The 17,553-nt window shown below is 37.3% G+C and overlaps 1 protein-coding gene across 9 annotated transcripts in view; it reads left to right on the top strand.

Moving 5' to 3' along the window:
- MAP3K4 (mitogen-activated protein kinase kinase kinase 4) overlaps nt 1-17,553 on the top strand; it is a 70,392-nt gene that overhangs the window by 30,743 nt on the left and 22,096 nt on the right. For 6 of the 9 annotated variants that reach the window (XR_010070317.1, XM_063329206.1, XM_063329204.1 and 3 more), the window contains 10 exons: nt 2,360-2,517; nt 2,916-3,032; nt 3,461-3,560; nt 3,651-3,734; nt 6,024-6,290; nt 8,068-8,217; nt 9,255-9,416; nt 10,451-10,584; nt 13,516-13,594; nt 15,804-15,882. Coding sequence is in view for 8 of the 9 variants with exons in the window: in XM_063329206.1 (XP_063185276.1) it covers nt 2,360-2,517; nt 2,916-3,032; nt 3,461-3,560; nt 3,651-3,734; nt 6,024-6,290; nt 8,068-8,217; nt 9,255-9,416; nt 10,451-10,584; nt 13,516-13,594; nt 15,804-15,882 (1,330 nt within the window). In the remaining variant the exon portion in view is untranslated. The remainder of the gene's footprint in view (nt 1-2,359; nt 2,518-2,915; nt 3,033-3,460; nt 3,561-3,650; nt 3,735-6,023; nt 6,291-8,067; nt 8,218-9,254; nt 9,417-10,450; nt 10,585-13,515; nt 13,595-15,803; nt 15,883-17,553) is intronic. The other 3 variants (XM_063329200.1, XM_063329203.1, XM_063329201.1) reach the window with 2 other exon arrangements.

Genomic DNA, 17,553 nt, shown 5'->3' with positions numbered 1-17,553 from the left:
GTAAATTCCATAAATTTAAAATAAACTTTTAATAACCTTTTGATGTGTTAATATCTTGGTCTTGCATTCATCCATTAATGATACCTTATTTTTAATATGTATTCATTATTGCAATAAGTTAAACACAAAGAAGTATTTTCAAGACAAACACTTGGCCTCTGAAAGATATTAAATGAAGTATTCTTTAGTAAATTTAGTTTAAATTACTGTTCCCTTTGATGTAATTGATTTTTATTCTTTGGTGAGTTGTTTGAGCTTTGTCCTCACTATTCCGGGGAAAAAAAAAAAACATACACCTCAATACCTCATCACTAGTGTTTTATCAGCAGAGCTGTTGGTAGCACCTATTGTTGAGTGCATGTGGATTTTCCTATTACATGCTTTTCATTGCCTACGCTGGTGAAAATGTACTGTTTTACCTTAAGTTCCTATGCTGTATGCCTGCCTTCCTCTCCATCTGAAATTTCTAGAAAATTCCAGCAGAAATGACCTGGCTAGATGAAAGGAAAATGGTTCACCTTGCCCATTTTGAAATTTCTTACCTGGTGGTTTACTTTTTTTATAGGTAGCCGTAATGTTTTTGTGCTTTGAGGCAAGAGCTTGAATTCTAGCAGCAGTTTTAATTGTATAAGGATTTTGCTTTTTGTAGGTTTTGAAAGTGATGGTAACAAGACCGTGTAAATAGGAATAAGTATATCAGACTTCAAAGAATCACAGTTTGTGCCTCTTCAGAGTTGCAGGTTACTGTAGCCCCAGGAGCAGGGAAGAAAGATTAGATGAATGGTCAAGATTGTCAGAAGGTTGGAACAGCTGGGCAAAGATTGCTGAAGAGATGATCTGGACTGAAAATAGGAATAGGGAAAACTTGTAGGAAATGAGAAGGTTAAGACAGGATTAATGAGGGCTGGGGGGTGGAACTTATTCTTTGTCTTTATCTGTGGACTCCTTGTATAAACAGGCAAGGTAGCTAAGAAAAGTACTGGAAGAGGAATTAGACAGAGAGTGAAAGGCAAATTAAATAAAGTCAAGAATGTGGCGACAGCCTGATACCAGAACACAGTAACACAGTACCTACCTAATGCAGAGTAGGGTTTTACTACTTTGCACTTGTCAGACCCCACCTCAAGTACTGCATTCAACTCTGGAGCCCTCAGCATAGGAAAGACCATGGATGTGCTCAAGCAGGTCCAGAGGAGGGCCATGAAGATGATGAGAGGGCTGGAGCACCTCTCCTATGAAGACAGGCTGAGAGAGTTGGGGTTGTTCAGCCTGGAGACGAGGAGGCTCTGGGGAGACCTTATAGCAGCCTTCCAGTACCTAAAGGGGGCCTACAGGAGAGATGGGGAGGGACTCTTTATCAGGGAGTGGAGTGATAGGGCAAGAGGTAATGGTTTTAAACTGAAAGAGGGTAGGTTTAGATTAGATATTAGGAAGACACTCTTTGCTGTGAGGGTGGTGAGGCACTGGAACAGGTTGTCCAGGGAAGTTGTGGCTGCCCCATCCCTGGAAGTGTTCAAAGCCAGGCTGGATGGAGCTTCGAGCAATGTGGTCTAGTGGGAGGTGTCCCTGCCCATGGCAGGGGACTTGGAACTAGATGATCTTTAAGGTCCCTTCCAACCCAAATGATTCTATGTTTCTATGATCTTTGCATTATTACAGTGTGGTCCGAAAATACCTGAAACCAATAGGAAGTGTCTTGACCATTTCTAAGGAGGGACACTGGTTGATGTTATGGATTATTGAACTAAAACATGGTAAAATGACAGCGCGTTTTTTGCATTCAGTAAGATCCTGAAGGGCAGATGTTTGAAGAAGAATTGTACTTACCTGTGTTTTTATGTTGTTTTAAAACAATAATAATTAAATAAAGGTGAGAGATAAGACTTGATAGAAAGGAACACAAGACATAATATAGAACCTGAGAAGCCTGCTCACTGCACTTATCCATATCCAGGAGGATATGTTCAGATAGAGCCTTTTGGAGTAATCCAGTTAATAAAAGATTAGAAACTCTTTTTCAATAGTTCAGCTTTAAAAACTCTGGCCATTGTGGGTATCCACTGATACAATGGTGAATAGCAGCACAGCAAGTGAGGTGGTGATACTGTCAATATTTTCAGAGAAGTATCATGAAGACACAGTATAAATACACTTCAGTAGCACTTCTTCCCACGCCGTAAATTGCACCTTTTGGGTAGAAACATGTAGCTTGTTTTCAGTCATAGCAAACAAAAAATGTTGTAGAAATATTTTCTATAAATTGTATAATGTTGAGATTGTTTGTTGATTTGCGAAGTTATAGTCCTTAGCTCCATGTTGTATAACAATTCCTGTTTAAATTGTCTCTTTCCATGTACAGGTTTACTTTGATTATATGCGAAGCTGGATCCAAATGCTACAGCAGTTACCTCAAGCGTCTCATAGTTTAAAAAATCTGTTGGAGGAAGAATGGAATTTCACCAAAGAGATAACTCCTTATATAAGAGGAGGTGAAGCTCAAGCTGGAAAACTGTTTTGGTAGGTTTTATTTAATTACTCTGCTTATGGTGTTAATTTGCACTAGATAGATATTCAGGTCAGCACTTGTTCAGGGTTCCTCGGTTGAGCTTCTTGAAGCCTCAGTAAGCAGGTGATAGTCTGAGAATTCGTCGATTATTACAGTGACTGTAGATACAGGATGCAGTAATGCCAGGTTGCTCTTGCTCTAGCTGTAACAGGAATGATTGCTTCTATGGAAGGTCCCCATTCCTGCTAGCCCTGTGCATGTGCAGTGACTGAGGGCCCCCAAGATGCTGCTTGTTTCTGCAGGCGGACTCGGCAACGCAGCTCTGTTGCATTGGACAGAGTAGGAAGAAGTTTAAGGTGCCATGCTACTTGAACAAGACTCTGAAGTTCCACCATTTCTGTTGTTACAGTGATATTGCAGGAATGCTGCTGAAATCTACAGGAATATTTTTAGATTCTGGACTACAAGACAGTTGTGATGAATTTTGGGCCAGTGCCGATGACAGTACTGCATCAGATGAAATCAGGTACTAAGTCCTTCAGTTTAATAATAATAATTAACACACTCATGTTTCTATACCCCTGGCAGGTACGTACTGCATTTTATATCTTAGAATGAAAACTTCTAAATGCAAGACTCCATCAACTTTATTGCTGATATTTTTTATGCAGTAGTAATGAACCATCATTTTGTTTGTTTGAAGACTAGTAGCCTTATTTTTAGTTCTGGTTATGAGAGATTGTTTATATAATGTTCTTCAAATTCAATTTTTATATTCCTATCAAAAACGTGCCTGCCTAAGTTCAATTTATTTCAGTCAGCTGCTTGTAAATGCTTATCTTTTCTATGCCCTTTCTGTTGACATACGTGTAAAAAATTCTTATTTTCTAAGAGCTATAAAAATGCAATATGATTTATTAAAACATTGTCAATTTATTCCTACCAATGTTTCAGGAGGTCTGTTATAGAGACCAGCCGAGCACTCAAAGAACTGTTTCATGAAGCTAGAGAAAGGGCCTCCAAAGCTCTTGGTTTTGCTAAAATGCTGAGGAAGGTAAGTTAGTAGTGGAGTAGAGTTTCATCTTATATGCTTTAAAGAAATTCAGTCTGAAAGCATATTCTTTTGTTTTGTCATTACTTGTAGGACCTTGAAATAGCAGCAGAATTTGCATTGTCAGCCCCTGTGCGAGATCTTCTGAACGCTCTGAAAACAAAAGAGTATGTGAAGGTAAATTCAGTTTAGAAGCATGAAAGTAGAGTGGGGATGCTAAGCAAAATGTCAACGATATTTATTGACATACTTTCAATGTTTTAATGTGGTATCTATATCTCAACATTTGGTGGTTGAACTAGATAACCTTTAAAGGTCCCTTACAACCCATACTATTATACGATTGTATGATTTAAAGTGTCATGTATTTAATATTAATTGTGTCAGTCAAATTATTTTCTGTACCTGTGAGTGGGAATGCTAGTCTGTGTTTTGGGAAATCAGTGTCTAATTCCTTGTCTTCCAAAAGATTTCTTTGTGACTTAGGAAAAGCCATTTTGCTTCAATAATACTTACTCATTTGTGAGAGGGGAGTAATAACACTTAGTAGAGAGAGTTATGAAAAATAAATGCTTTAAAGTTTATGAGGTAAACAAATACGTTAGTAAATGAACATGTTAAAGTAGGTAATCTCGGACTATGGACCTGTGTTTTTTGTGCTTTTATAAAGCAAAAATATTACAATTGTCTGCTCTAGCAAGCTTCTGTGAGAGTACTAAGAATGTGAGAAATGTAGGGACTGTGTTCTGTTCCAGAACAACTCTTGCTGGAAAACTATTGTAAAGCAAAAGTAGGTTAAACTCTCGGTGCCCAATATTTACTGCACTATAAATTCCCACATTTATGGTTTTGCAGTTTATTCCTTATAAATTCCTAAGTCAACAAGTCTTTATTGTAGTTTGAATTTAAGTAAATCAATTGCTTCGATTAAATTTATTTGCATCTGCTGATCTTTTTTGTCCTTCCATACATTTAATATATATAATTCCCAATTGGGAAATAATCTACTAACTTTTTAATGAAAAAATTCTTGTTAGATTTATATGAATGATTCCTAAAAGTGGAAATTGGTTCAAGGGGAGACCAGCAAGTTCAGAGGAGAGAAGATCGTAAAGGATTGTTAAATACATGGATGAAACATCTGGCTCAGCAGGACTTTGGTCTGTGAATTGTTTAAGAGAATAGTTAGGAAAATCAATATGTGTCTACTTTTAAAAAATATTTTCCCCTAGGTGTCCACTGTTGGCTGCTTTAAGACACAGTATTAAATTTGGTAGACCTTCTAGTTAAAGATTCTATCATTGTTCTTACATGTTTTGAAGAAAAAAATGAATCTTGAGTTTGAAAAATCCGTTTAAGCACATGGGTTAAATAATCTAGGTAGTTTATGTGAATCTCAAGATTTATCCCTCTTTATGTATTACCACTCCCCTTTTTTACACCACTTGAAATGACACACATTTGTGATTAACACTTCGTATATTGGTCCTCTACCATTATGTAAGGAGTTTACTTTTTTAACAGCCTTTTCAGTTAGGAGCTTGTTAGTTTTGGGAAACAATTTTAGCTTTCAGTAACAGCCATCTAGCCACCTAGTTTTTACATCTACCTGTAGAGTATAATGGTTTTAACTATAAAATATGGCTGCTTAACAGTGAAAATGTTGGGTGCAGTGTTTTGTCTTAGTTTGATGACATCAAACTCTGAAAAGAGAGAATTAAACTTCACTGTAAGTCAGTTACCTCATGTCGAATCACAAGTATCAACTGTTTTACTTTTTTCACAGTCTGATTCTGCTGCCTGACTTGATTAAAGTATTGTTACCAATGTGACAGATACAATGCAAAAGTAGTTTTTAAGTAGTATAAGTAGTATTTTATTAAAAAAAGGACACTCTTACTGGACTTAATTAATCTCTCTTTCATGAATAGTAAAAGAATAACTGATTTTTTTTTTTATTCTTGCCTAGTCTTATCTTTTTTAGCCATTGATAAATGTTATGTGGATTCTTAGATATCCTGAAGGAATCTTTCTTCTTTTAATATTCCAGTCTTTAAACTGTGTGCTTCATAAGTCTTATATTAGTCTTGACTAATTTACTTTTTTAAAATACGTGTGTATGTATTTTATACATACATATGCACACATATATAGTATATATGTGAAATTGGACTTTTTTCTCACAAGATTCCTTTAGAAGAATATGTAGAAAGATCAATTGAAGGTGCAAGGAAAGATGTCACTGGAAGTTGGTGATCTAGTGGATTTCAAGACAAATAATTTCTTATAATGCATTTTGACTTTTAGTGTAAAATGGATGCACGTACTGTTTTAGTATGTATGTTGTACAGCTGTTTAAGATGGAAACTCTCCCTCTTGCAGAAATGAGATGACATATATCTATTTAATGTATCATAGAAGACAGTGAGATTCGCTCATTTGCTATATTTTTTTTTTTTTCTACAGGTACAAATCCCTGGACTTGAGAATTTGCAAGTATTTGTACCAAATAGCATTGCGGGTGAAAAATCTGTGATTTTGCAGCTCCTCAATGCAGCTGCTGGAAAGGATTGCTCAAAGGATTCAGATGATGTTGCGTATGAGGCCTACTTACTAATGACCAAACACAGTGATAAAACCCATGAATTGGACGACAGCTGGAGTGCATGGGAGGGTCAACCAGTCAAAGTAGTGCCACAAGTAGAAACTGTTGATACACTGCGAACCATGCAGGTGGGTTTTTATCCCTGTTTCTGTGGTCTCCACACTTCTGTGAATGCTTATCCTTTCAGATTAACTCAGTAATTTAAGTGAGGCATGTGTCCTTTTATAGGTAATGAAAAGTTAAATTCAAGGATAAGGTTGACCCTTAGTTATGTTAATGCAAGTATTAAATTCAGTGGATTTTAGCATTTGCTAGAAGGATTAATCTCGACAGTGTGCATTTTTCAGGGTTGGAATTTTGTAATAAAAAGAGTTTCAATACCTAGCTCAGTGCTCAGTAGCAGAAGTGTGGCTAGGACTTGAAAATTGTACATTTTATTAAGAAGTCAAGTCTCCAAGAACGTGTGGCAGTTGTGTGCTTTCCACACACTGAGGCGTAAAACCAGTTACTTTCAGTCTTGCGTGAATTGTGACATTCAAACTTAAATTTCTGTGGAAGCTACTGGATGTTCAGCAGTTCTGCAGGGAGAAATCTTTCCAGTCGTACTTTCCTTCATCCCAAGCCAACAGGGGGTTCCCTGCCAGCAGTTCTGCTACTCTCTAGCAACTGAGCCAGCTGCAGCTCCCTGCCCCTCCTCTTCTCATATCCTTATGTTAAGCTAAGTGAATTTTCCTTGTGGTATGTCATGCAGTTCCTTAGATCCCAACCATAAATGGGCTCTACTGTCCGCAAACAAGAGTGACTTTCCTTGTCGCTGTGCCTGGCCTCTAGCGTTCAGAGGGCTGTAGTAATTACAGGCAGTTGAAAAAGTCACTCCTGTACGTACTGCTGTTTTTAATGTGCAAGCATGTTACTTCTTGTTTGTCTGTTGTCCAGGCTGAACAATAAAAAAAAATGGCCTTTGATTAAGTGCTTAGAATTTCATTGGACTTCTATCAAAGTTAGCATTTCATTCAGAAAATGAAAACAGCAAAGATGGAATTTGGTTTGCAAATGGTATTCTATTAACATATATAAGTGCACATAAAACACTGTGTGTTTGAGTATGTGTTTTTGTGTGTATGCGTATAATGCTGTTTATTGTGTTATTTAAAAAAACGTAAAATAGACAAATCCCATCAACATTTAAAGAATTTTGAGCATGAAAATATTCTTTGGGGATGAGGTATGGAAAATCAATCTGGATGAAGTAGGTCTTGTTTTATGAGTAACTTGTTGCAGATGCATTGTCTGTTGTCTGAAACAACAGAGCTTAGTATGTGACTCATGGTGCCACAGCAAAGGCAGCACCATCTGTGACTGTGTACTTTTATAGACTTCTGCAATATCAGAGCTCTGGTTGCCAAAACATATTCTTACATTTTAATTTTCAGAATTCGAGCAAATGCTGTGTGGTAAATCCATCGTTTTCCTTGTTCAATAGTAGGTTTTGTCCTGAAGTGTATTACCTTAGTTGGATAAAACTTCCTTATTTATGCGATGGTTGTTACCTCTATCTGGTTTGAAAAAATACAGTTGTTTTGCTTAGATGCTGCCTTTCTGTGTATTCTGAAGATAATTTTAATATAGTGTTTCCTAAACCTTTCCATAAGTGAATAGGAGCATATTTGCCTTGAAAACTTGCTGTGGCATTTGCCCTAATAGAGCTCTGCTCATGAGATGAGAGTTTATCAAGTTCAGTTGCCAGCATCAAGATTTTCTGTGTGAATTAAAGATTTTCATGAAGAATGAGAACAGAGCTCTTTCATATTTTAGATTTAAAAAAAAACAATGTTGGAATTTGCTGTTATAGGACATGTTTTTATAGAGAGGATTTTGTTTATAAGAACTATTTTGTATTCCTAGGTTGATAACCTCCTCCTTGTGGTCATTCAATCTGCCCACCTTGTGAGTCAGAGAAAAGCTTTCCAGCAGTCTATTGAAGGGCTTATCTCTCTGCACCAGGAACAGACGTCCAGCCAACCAGTCATCGCCAAAGCTCTACAACAGCTAAAGGTAAGCAGTTTTTGAAGATTATCTCAGTCAAAATTGATTGTGCTTTACCCACTGGTAAGTAAAAACATGTACGAAGACTTGATTGCAATGCTAATGACATATTCTGCAATTGTAATTTATGGAACTGCTATGGACTTTACTTCCAGTACCGTTTTCATTCTGTTTTTGGAAAGGATTTTGAGAGTGTATTTTTGAGTGATATTGACGTAATCATTTTTGCACTGGGTAAGTGGGAAATAAGTCCATAATGCAATTGAAATATTAATAGCAACAGAATAAATACATCTTTGTACAAGAGCACTATTGAATTGAAAGAAATTGTTTGATTTAATAAAAAAAAAATTCTGCCAAAATCCATGACCTGCAAGAAACAACTTTTTTTCCCCATATTTGAAGAAGGTGGCCGCTTTGTGATATAAAAGCGGGTAGGTCTCTCTCTCTTTTTTTTTTCTCTTGTTTTTGGTGTGGGTAGTTTGTTTTTTGGGTTTTTTTTTTGTGGTGTTCTTTTGTTGGATGAGGGTTTCCTTTGGTGGTTTTTTTTCTTTGTTTTGGAGAACCCAGGAAAGCAAAGATTTGATAGGTTGAAGCAGCAATATCAGGTCCCTACATTTTCCCCCTGAGTTCAGGAGAAGCTGTGCCCACAACCCCAGGGTGAAAATACAACCAAAGGCTTGGTCACGTTACAGATAGTAGAACTCATTTTCTCTATTCTTGTCTGTCTGATTTTTGGTTGGGTGTTTTATGTTTGAGTGGGGTTCTTGGGTGGTTTTTTTTTCCCCCCTTTGCTGTCTTTGTTTTTAAAGTTAATCTTACTCAAGCAAACAAACTTAATTCTAATACTTCAGTTATTGATAAGACTTCCTTAGTGCAACTACTGAAAAGTGTTTGTTTTTCCAAGACTGAATTAATTGTAATGGCATTAAAGTACATTTCCATTTAAAAATAATGTAATTGTTAGATTCATGTTTGCCTTAGTCAACTGTAGAATATAAATAATAATTTGATGCCTCCCATCCCTTATTGTTGTTGTTACTCAGAGTGATGCATTACAGCTATGCAATAAGATAAGCAGTGCCATTGATAGAGTTGATCACATGTTCACATCTGAGTTTGATGCTGAAGTTGATGAATCTGAATCTGCCACTTTGCAGCAATACTACCGGGAAGCCATGATTCAGGGTTATAATTTTGGGTTTGAGGTAAGGAAACAAAAACTTAATGACACATTTGTTTTATAGTTTTGGTAAGAACCAATTGAAATTTCTGGGTTTGCAATAGTGCAGATAAAGTAATTATAACTGTGGAAATACGAAGAATTCTAGCATAGCATCGTAAAAAGCATGTGTTGCCGCAGAAATCTTATGTGAAAGTGATTGAAAAAACCCAGATAGATCTATTAAATTCAGACTCCAGTTAGCAATGCCTGGAACTCTAAAAACCTTTAAGACCTTGATGAACTCAGGTGTAGTCTTGTAGGCTCTGCTATTTGGCAGCATTTTAGATGAGATCGGAAATATCCAAAAATCCTTTGATATTGAGTGTCATTGTGTAACTTGGCTTCTCACAGTTTTTCAGCCTAGAATAGCATAATACTGTAATATGAGCCATTCTTTCAAAGTTTGTGGTGGTTCTTTGATGCAGTGAATGTAGCTTTTGAATGCCTGCCTCAGAGTGCTGATGAAGAAATGTCATGTTTGGATGCTTTTAGTATATTGTTTCACTACTTGATTTCTGTGGGCTTTGTGAAATTTTTTTCAGATTGTGTCATATCCTAACTTACTTCTAAGGATAGTCTTCTAAAAATCAGCTGGTGTTTCTGTTTAATTTTTCAAATGTACATACATAACTCCTTTATCCCCTAATATTACCTGCAGTATAACTAGAAGTAAACACTACTTTGCTGTTTAATCTCTGATTACAGAACTGAGCATGTATGTAGAATGTTTCTTAAATGTTACACTGTTAAACATCCACACATGCCGGTACACATGTAAGAATGCAATATGGCTCAAGTGCTGCCTCTCATTGTAACATGTTTTATATCATATACTTTTTCATGATTTTTTTTTTATAAATATACAACTGCTTGCATAAAATAATTTTGTCTAAGAATAGGATGTGACTGTTACCATATAGTAGAGTTTGTTAGCCTGCAAGTACGCCAGTGGATATTGCAAATGGTATTTTTGTTGTTCTTCTTAATACGTGAAAAGTAATCTTTAGTTTCTTACAGTACCATAAAGAAGTTGTTCGTCTGATGTCTGGAGAATTCAGGCAGAAAATTGGAGACAAGTATATCAGCTTTGCCAGAAAATGGATGAATTATGTGCTAACCAAATGTGAGAGTGGCCGAGGCACTCGACCCAGGTAACAGCCAGCTTGTTACTGCCATAGCAGTTTGCATTTAAATGCCATGCAGGACTTCTCGCACCATGAATAACGCTTTATTGTTTAGAAGTAGTTCTTCTGAACTATTGCTGCTTCTGGCTCTTACATTTTGAAAGTAATTTGAATAGTAAATGCATAAAGCCAAATGAACACTCCAGCTGCTTAGCAGAAGATTTTGTGGAACATTTTGCCTCATTTTGCCTCATGTTAGATGACAGAAAATGGCAAGAAAAAGTGGAGATTGTTGCACCCAGACAATTAAAAGACACCAGAATAAGGGTCATTAGGTTGGAACAAAAGTGCTACGTGATCAGGAGTCAGTAAAGATTGCAGAGTATGCAACAGTCATTCTCTGGGTATTCTACAGAGAAAGCCGTATTCTTTTGTGCCCGTTGTGGAAACGATGTGTGTATGGAAGCTTTAGCCTCCTGTAGAAGTCCTTCTATTAGTCCTTTCTGAAAGCATCTGCAGTACGGCCCACTGATGAGGAAGAAGTTTCACCACTCTGGTGAAAATTCTTCAGTTTTATGATCGCAGATGCATTTGCGGATGAAACTCTACTACTGAGCACTATTGAAAAAAGTTAACAAGTTACATCACTTTGAGGATGTGAACAGAGGAACTGGGAAACTGGCCCAAGCAGAATGATACCATTACCTGAATTATTTAGGTGGTTTTGCAGCATTTTGCTGATGGTATATCGGAAATTTAATAGAATTCTTCTGCATTAAAATAGGTGCCTTATATTGGTCTGTGCTAGCAGATTACACACCAGTGACAGTTTACAGTTTTGTTTTCTTAAAGTATAGGGCTGATCAGTTTGTCCTGGAGGTGATTTATTTTGCTTGGTGGAAGAAGAGGAGGAAAGAATGAACCATGTGTGGATAGGATGGTTAGCTTGGTGTGCTAATCTTAAAAAAAAAAAAAAAAACAAAACAAAAAAAAAAAACAAACCACAAAAACAAACAAAAAAAACCCACAAAAAAAAAAAAAAAAACAAAAAAAACCCAAAAAAACCCCCCAAAAAAAACCAACCCACCACCACAAACCCCCCCAAACAATTTAAAAGGCTTTTTTAACCATGTTAGCAAAAGGAGGACTTAAGATGAGATGGATGAAATTGTCCATCTCATAAATTGGGACCAGGATAAAGCAGAGGCATTTAATGCCTTCTTTGCCGCTGTCTTTAACACATATGATGGGCCTTGGGACCCCTGGAGCCCTGGGTTGAAGGACCAGAACTATGGGAGTGATAAGCTCCTGGTTGACTTTCAACTTGTACAAGATTTGCAGCTGCAATGAAATGCATGGAAGTCTATGGGGCCTGTTGGAATTAATTCCAAAGTACGGAATAAGTTGGATGATGTTACTGCAAGACCTCTCTCAGTTATTTATCAGCAGTCTTGGGAATCTGGAGAGGTTCCCCTTGACTGGAAGCTAGCAAAAGTTATTTCCATTTTCAAGAAGGGCAGGGAAGGTGACCCTGGTAATTATAGGCCTGTCAGTCTTGCTTCAGTTCCTGGTAAAATTATGGAGAAGGTTATTCTAGGAGTTACTGAAAAACACTTCAGAGACGATGTAGTCATCAGTCAAAGTCAACATGGGTTCATGGAGGGCAAGCCATGCCTTACTAACTGAATATCCTTTTTTGACAAGGTTACCGGCCTAGTAGACAAAGAGAAGGCAATGGATGTGGCTGAGTTTTGTTGTTGTTGGGGTTTTTTTAATTATTATTTTAGCAAAGCTTTAGATACCGTCTCTCACAATATCCTTCTGGACAAATTGTCCATCCTACAGCTAGACACGCACACAATATGATGGGTGAACAATATGATGGCTGAAGAGTTGGACTCAAAGAGTTGGAATAGATGGGGGGTAACATCTAGGTGGTGGCCAGTCACTAGGGTGTTCCCCAGGGCTCAGTTGTAGGGACAGTTCTCTTCAATGTTTTTATCAATGATCTGGACACGGGAGTTGAGTACATACTAAGTAAGTTTGCAAGCAATACTAAATTAGGAGGAGCTGTTGATTTCCTCGAGGGTAGAGAGGCCTTACAGAGCAATCTTAATAGGTTGAGTGCTAGGCAACCACCAACCTTATGAAATTTAACAAGGACAAATGCCAGATTTTGCACCTGGGGTGGTGTAATCCTGGGTATACATATAAACTGGGGGCCAAGAGGTTGGAGTGCAGCCCTGCAGAAAGAAATCTCAGGGTTCTGGTTGATGCTAAGCTCTATGTGAGTCAACTTTCAAGTTGCCCTCCTGTGTGGAGTCAGGAGTTGGTCCCTTCCAACTCAGAATATCCTATGATTGTCCTTGCACTTTTTAGGTTGCAGCTGCTAATTCTAGTAGGTCTAAAAGGAGGCAGTGGGGGGAGGGCAGGTGGCTGAAGACACAACTTGCTCTAGCCAAGTTACTCTTTTGTTTTGCTTTACCAACCTAGGCCCTGACTTTACCAACCTAGGCCCTGAAACCAGTGATGTCCAGTTGCTGCTGATCAGATAGTCATGAAATCATAAGTACTCTTTCAGTCTTGTTTCAGAAAGGAGAATTTAGGCAGGGGATGTAGTGGTTTGGCTTGTTGCCAACATATTGTGAGTGAATCGATGATACTGTTCCTGAAGATAACGCATATAAGAGTTGAGGTATACAGCATGGCCTGCTCACTTTATTTCGCAGTGTGCTTGCTAAAATCAGACTTTTTCTGCATATAACTGGGAAAATATTAATACAAGCTAAATATATTACCTCCTATTTATTAATCAATTTTCTTACCAAGATTTTGTCATATTTTCTAGAGGAAAAATAAGTAACTGTCACTTACTGTTCTTGGATGCTGTTGAAACTCTTATGATGGCTTTAGCTGAAGAGCAATTCATTTTCTGTCTTGTCTTTTTCTTTGAGATAGGTGGGCAACTCAAGGTTTTGATTTTCTTCAAGCCATCGAGCCAGCATTTATTTCAGCTCTCCCAGAAGATGACTTCTTGGTATGGATTAAGTTACTCTGCTTGCTGTTTATTTCTAAATAAATGTGCAGCTATCAGTATATGTTATCAGGGATATTTTTTATACTGCTATGTCTGAATACTGGTGCTGTTCTGAAACAATTGGTGTTGTCTAGAACTGAGGATGTTGATATCTCTTCACTTTGTAAGATTCTGAATAGAGTGCGCTTGCGACCATGGGCATTAATGTTTTTGGATTGCTAACAAGTTGCTGGTACTGTCTTGGGAGACTATCCTCCTTTGTCTCTTGGGAAATTTGTCAGCAGCTTTTCTGCAGAGTTACAATTTATAGTTGTCGTAATAAATTTCTTAACACAGGCTTAAGGCTTGCTTAGCACCCAGAGTTTATTTATGGGTATGAATACAAATTCACAGTTGTTTAAAGACATTTCTTCAAATTGTGCCAATGTGAACCAGTCTTTAAAGCTCCTTTCTTTTGTTTTTACTATGTAAAATATAGTAGACTAAAACTGGCTTTTTTATGTGCTCTGCCTTCCCCTTTTTCCCGTGGAAATAAAATTCTGAGAATTTATTTCTCTGATCTTGGTACAGTACTACAGAGAAGTGAAAGCACAGTTGCCACAAAATAGCAGAATGTGAGTGTCAGCACGTCTGATTTTTATTAATTTCAAGATGTGTTAGGAAATGCCAACCATATTTATTGCATAATAGAGAAACTATATAATTTAGTCTCTTCTCACATATATTTTTATCAAGAGTTCTCAAGTAAGTTATGTTTTAGTCCTGTGCATGCATTGTCGGGAAAGTGTTATCTGCCTAAACAACAGAGTTAAGCTTGTATTTGAAATACATTAATACTGTATCTTTAGGAAGTAGCCTCTCAGCTTTATTTATTTGCTTTGATGCAGTTTCTAAAACACGTAGTATTTTGAAGAGTAACTATCTAAGATATCATGGCACTTCTTCAAATAGAATGGTTTTATGACAGAGGTTTCACATGTACAGAGAAGAGAATTCAGAGCGAGTGTTATTTAAGACAAAGTCAGAGTTTGAACAAGTGTGAGAGGAAGGGGGGAAACCAAAACTTTAACTCCATTGCTGAACTTCTGGTTTCTTAAACTGGATTTCAGTTTTAGAGAGCATCACTTGAAACCACTTTGATTAATCTGACTCCTGTATAACCCAGGTCACAGCATTTCACCTAGAAATATCTTATGTCAGTCCTAATCTCTTATTTGAATAATGCCTGATGTCACAGAAAAAGGACAGTCTAGATCTGAATCGGAGATTCTATCTCAGTCTGGGTTGATAAGATATGCCAATCACTGACTAAACACTTTTTTCTCCTTTTTTTTCCCTTTTTTTTTTTTTTAAACTTTGTTGTTGTTCGTCTAGCTTCGAGTTCCTGGTCTTCACTAAGTTTCTGAATTTCTGGAATAAATTTTGACTAGTCTGAATGACTGGTATATAAAACTGGCCTTCATAGCAACTTGTACCTAAGAACATAATTTTAATTCTTTATTGTGAAGACGTATTTTATCCCTGGTGTTCTGACAAGTAAATCAAAACCAGAGGAAGATTTAATAACTTGTCCAGGGTTACATACACAGTGAATAGTACACCCAATAATTAGGCTCAGATTGCCTGAGCCCCAGCTCAGTGGTTTAGGTATTAAGCTTTCTTTCATTACAGTTCTGCTAACTTCATGGGTAGAGAAGGAAAGTGGATTTTGTATTTTTTTTTTAATATGCAGTGCTTCCTATTTTTTGTTTTACAGACTTTAGTCTTGTGATTCAGGCTGTCATACTCTCACCCATTTTCATTGGGTGATTCTTCTTAGGGTGGGGAAAGGGAGGGCAGAGGAGACTGCAGCTTTTTCCAGCAAGCTTGATTTTAAATTTTATTAACAGTGGGTATTTTTAAGTTCCTCTAGATTTATATTATGAAATGTTCTTTATGATATATCATTTTTCAGTTCTTATGGTTATGTAATTTTGACAGGGTCAAAAGGCAAGGCAAGACTAAGATTTCTAGTTTAAAAAAAAAAAATAAAATCAACAAAGTCAAAACCCTATTGTGCATCCAGAAGTTTAATGTAATTGATAGAATGTAGGGGTGCTTACTTGACAGATTACATACTTAACCAGTGTAATGTTGTTACTGTGAGCTTTGCCGTATCAGCTCTCTTGTAACATGAAAAATCACAATTTCTTCTGTTCGTCTTTTCTAGAGTTTACAAGCTCTGATGAATGAGTGCATCGGCCATGTTATTGGAAAACCTCACAGTCCTGTTACAGGTTTGTACCTTGGTAAGGCAGAAGTTACTGGCATTTGTTCTGGAGCTTTGCTGCTATTATTACAGAATTTTGATTGTAAAGTAATTTTAAAATGTTAGAAATAACAATAAAAGTATTTTTACGCTTTTCATGATTGTGGATGTGGAACCATTATTGCCTGACAACGTGACGTGTTGGTTTTACTCAAAAAATTTAAAAGCTTTACAGATGCTTTCCTCTGTTTTTTGTCCTTGAATCCGTATGAAGTCTTGCAGATCTCCTGGAAAAGGATTGTGATTTGTTTTAAAGGTTGGGTAAAGAAGTGATTATAACTTTAAGGAGGCAGTTACAGCTCCTTCTCCCTCTCATTGTGGCACTGCAGATATTTACACTTCTGATGGATTTATTAAGTATTGAGGTACAGAGGAGTTACACCTGGGGCCTTGATGATAGAGTGGTTGGAAATAGTTCTCTAATGTCACAAAATTTGTGATAGTGCAAAAAAAATCTTTGGCATTAAAGTGGAATCAACATATTTCATTGTTTATCTTGAGAAAAGGATATTTTCTCAGCTGTGCTTCCCTTTTATGTATCTCTCTCTTGGCTCTCTTTCTCTTTTCCTCCTCACAAGCCCATTGACTGGCTTAACTTTCAAAATATCATGTCTTCTTTTTTTTCTTCTGATGTCCACTTCTGGATGGGGTTGATGGCAGAAAACATGAAGAGAAGGTAATTTGGCTCAGGCAAGAGGAAGTTTTTCAGTATTTCAGGAAAGTTTCAGTTTTGATGTAATTTTGATGAGAAAAGCTTATAGCTGAGGAACCTTTCACAATGAAAGTCAGTCCAATCCTTTGGAAAGAAGCATAGTCTAAAATAAATTTTAGCTTAATTCTGTACTGTGATGTAAAACCTGTATGTTCACTTTTGATACTGTTGTTCAGAGGAAGGCCTGTTTTAGGTAGATCACTAGCATGATGATCCCAAAGTACTGAAACTCTTATAAATGCTATTGCAGACACAGCAGATGACACAAACTAAATTGCTTGGCAGCTTTCAGCTCAGAGGCACGGGGGAGGAGGTGACACAGACGGGTGGCACAGACTTGGAACAGCAGGCTGAAGCTTTCATACATGTGAAATATACATAACTAAACATAAACTGTCCTGGCAGCAGATATTGCAGATACCCTTTTCTATCTCGTGATCAGGAGAAAAATAAGAATTCCTAGTTGCATTTGCATACCATGTTGAGGGACTTAAACCCACTGTGATCTTGTTCCCAAAGCTGCGGGTCCAGTTGTGTTCAAGCTGCTGCCTGTAGGCACATAGCTGGGGGTTTCGCAGTGTTTTATCCTGTCTCTTTGCTTTGTGAAACAGCCTGTGTCCACCCAAGTGGGTTAAGTTCTGCCTTCTGGGTCTTCTGCTAGTGTTTCTTGTGAATTATAACAGGACAACTAATACCTGGCCCTGGAATCCTTTACTTGTCCTGATACTGCAAAGAAGGCAGAATTAACCTGCCAGGCTAGGTTAATGACAGTGACCCGAGTAAGTACTGCCTCATGTTTTGATGGGCGATCTTGCGATGTGACTGCTGCAATATTTTTCTGGATAATTAAGGAGGGGTTGAGGGAAGGGAAAGACTCTGCAGACTACTCTCACGTCTCATTTAGTTTTGACTCTGTCCCTCTGTACCACTTTCTTGGGG

This window comes from Chroicocephalus ridibundus, chromosome 3 (assembly GCF_963924245.1).
Source record: "Chroicocephalus ridibundus chromosome 3, bChrRid1.1, whole genome shotgun sequence".
Lineage (NCBI taxonomy): Eukaryota > Metazoa > Chordata > Aves > Charadriiformes > Laridae > Chroicocephalus > Chroicocephalus ridibundus.
Note: the sequence above shows the minus strand (reverse complement) of the source record. Positions and strands in the feature narration are given on the sequence as shown.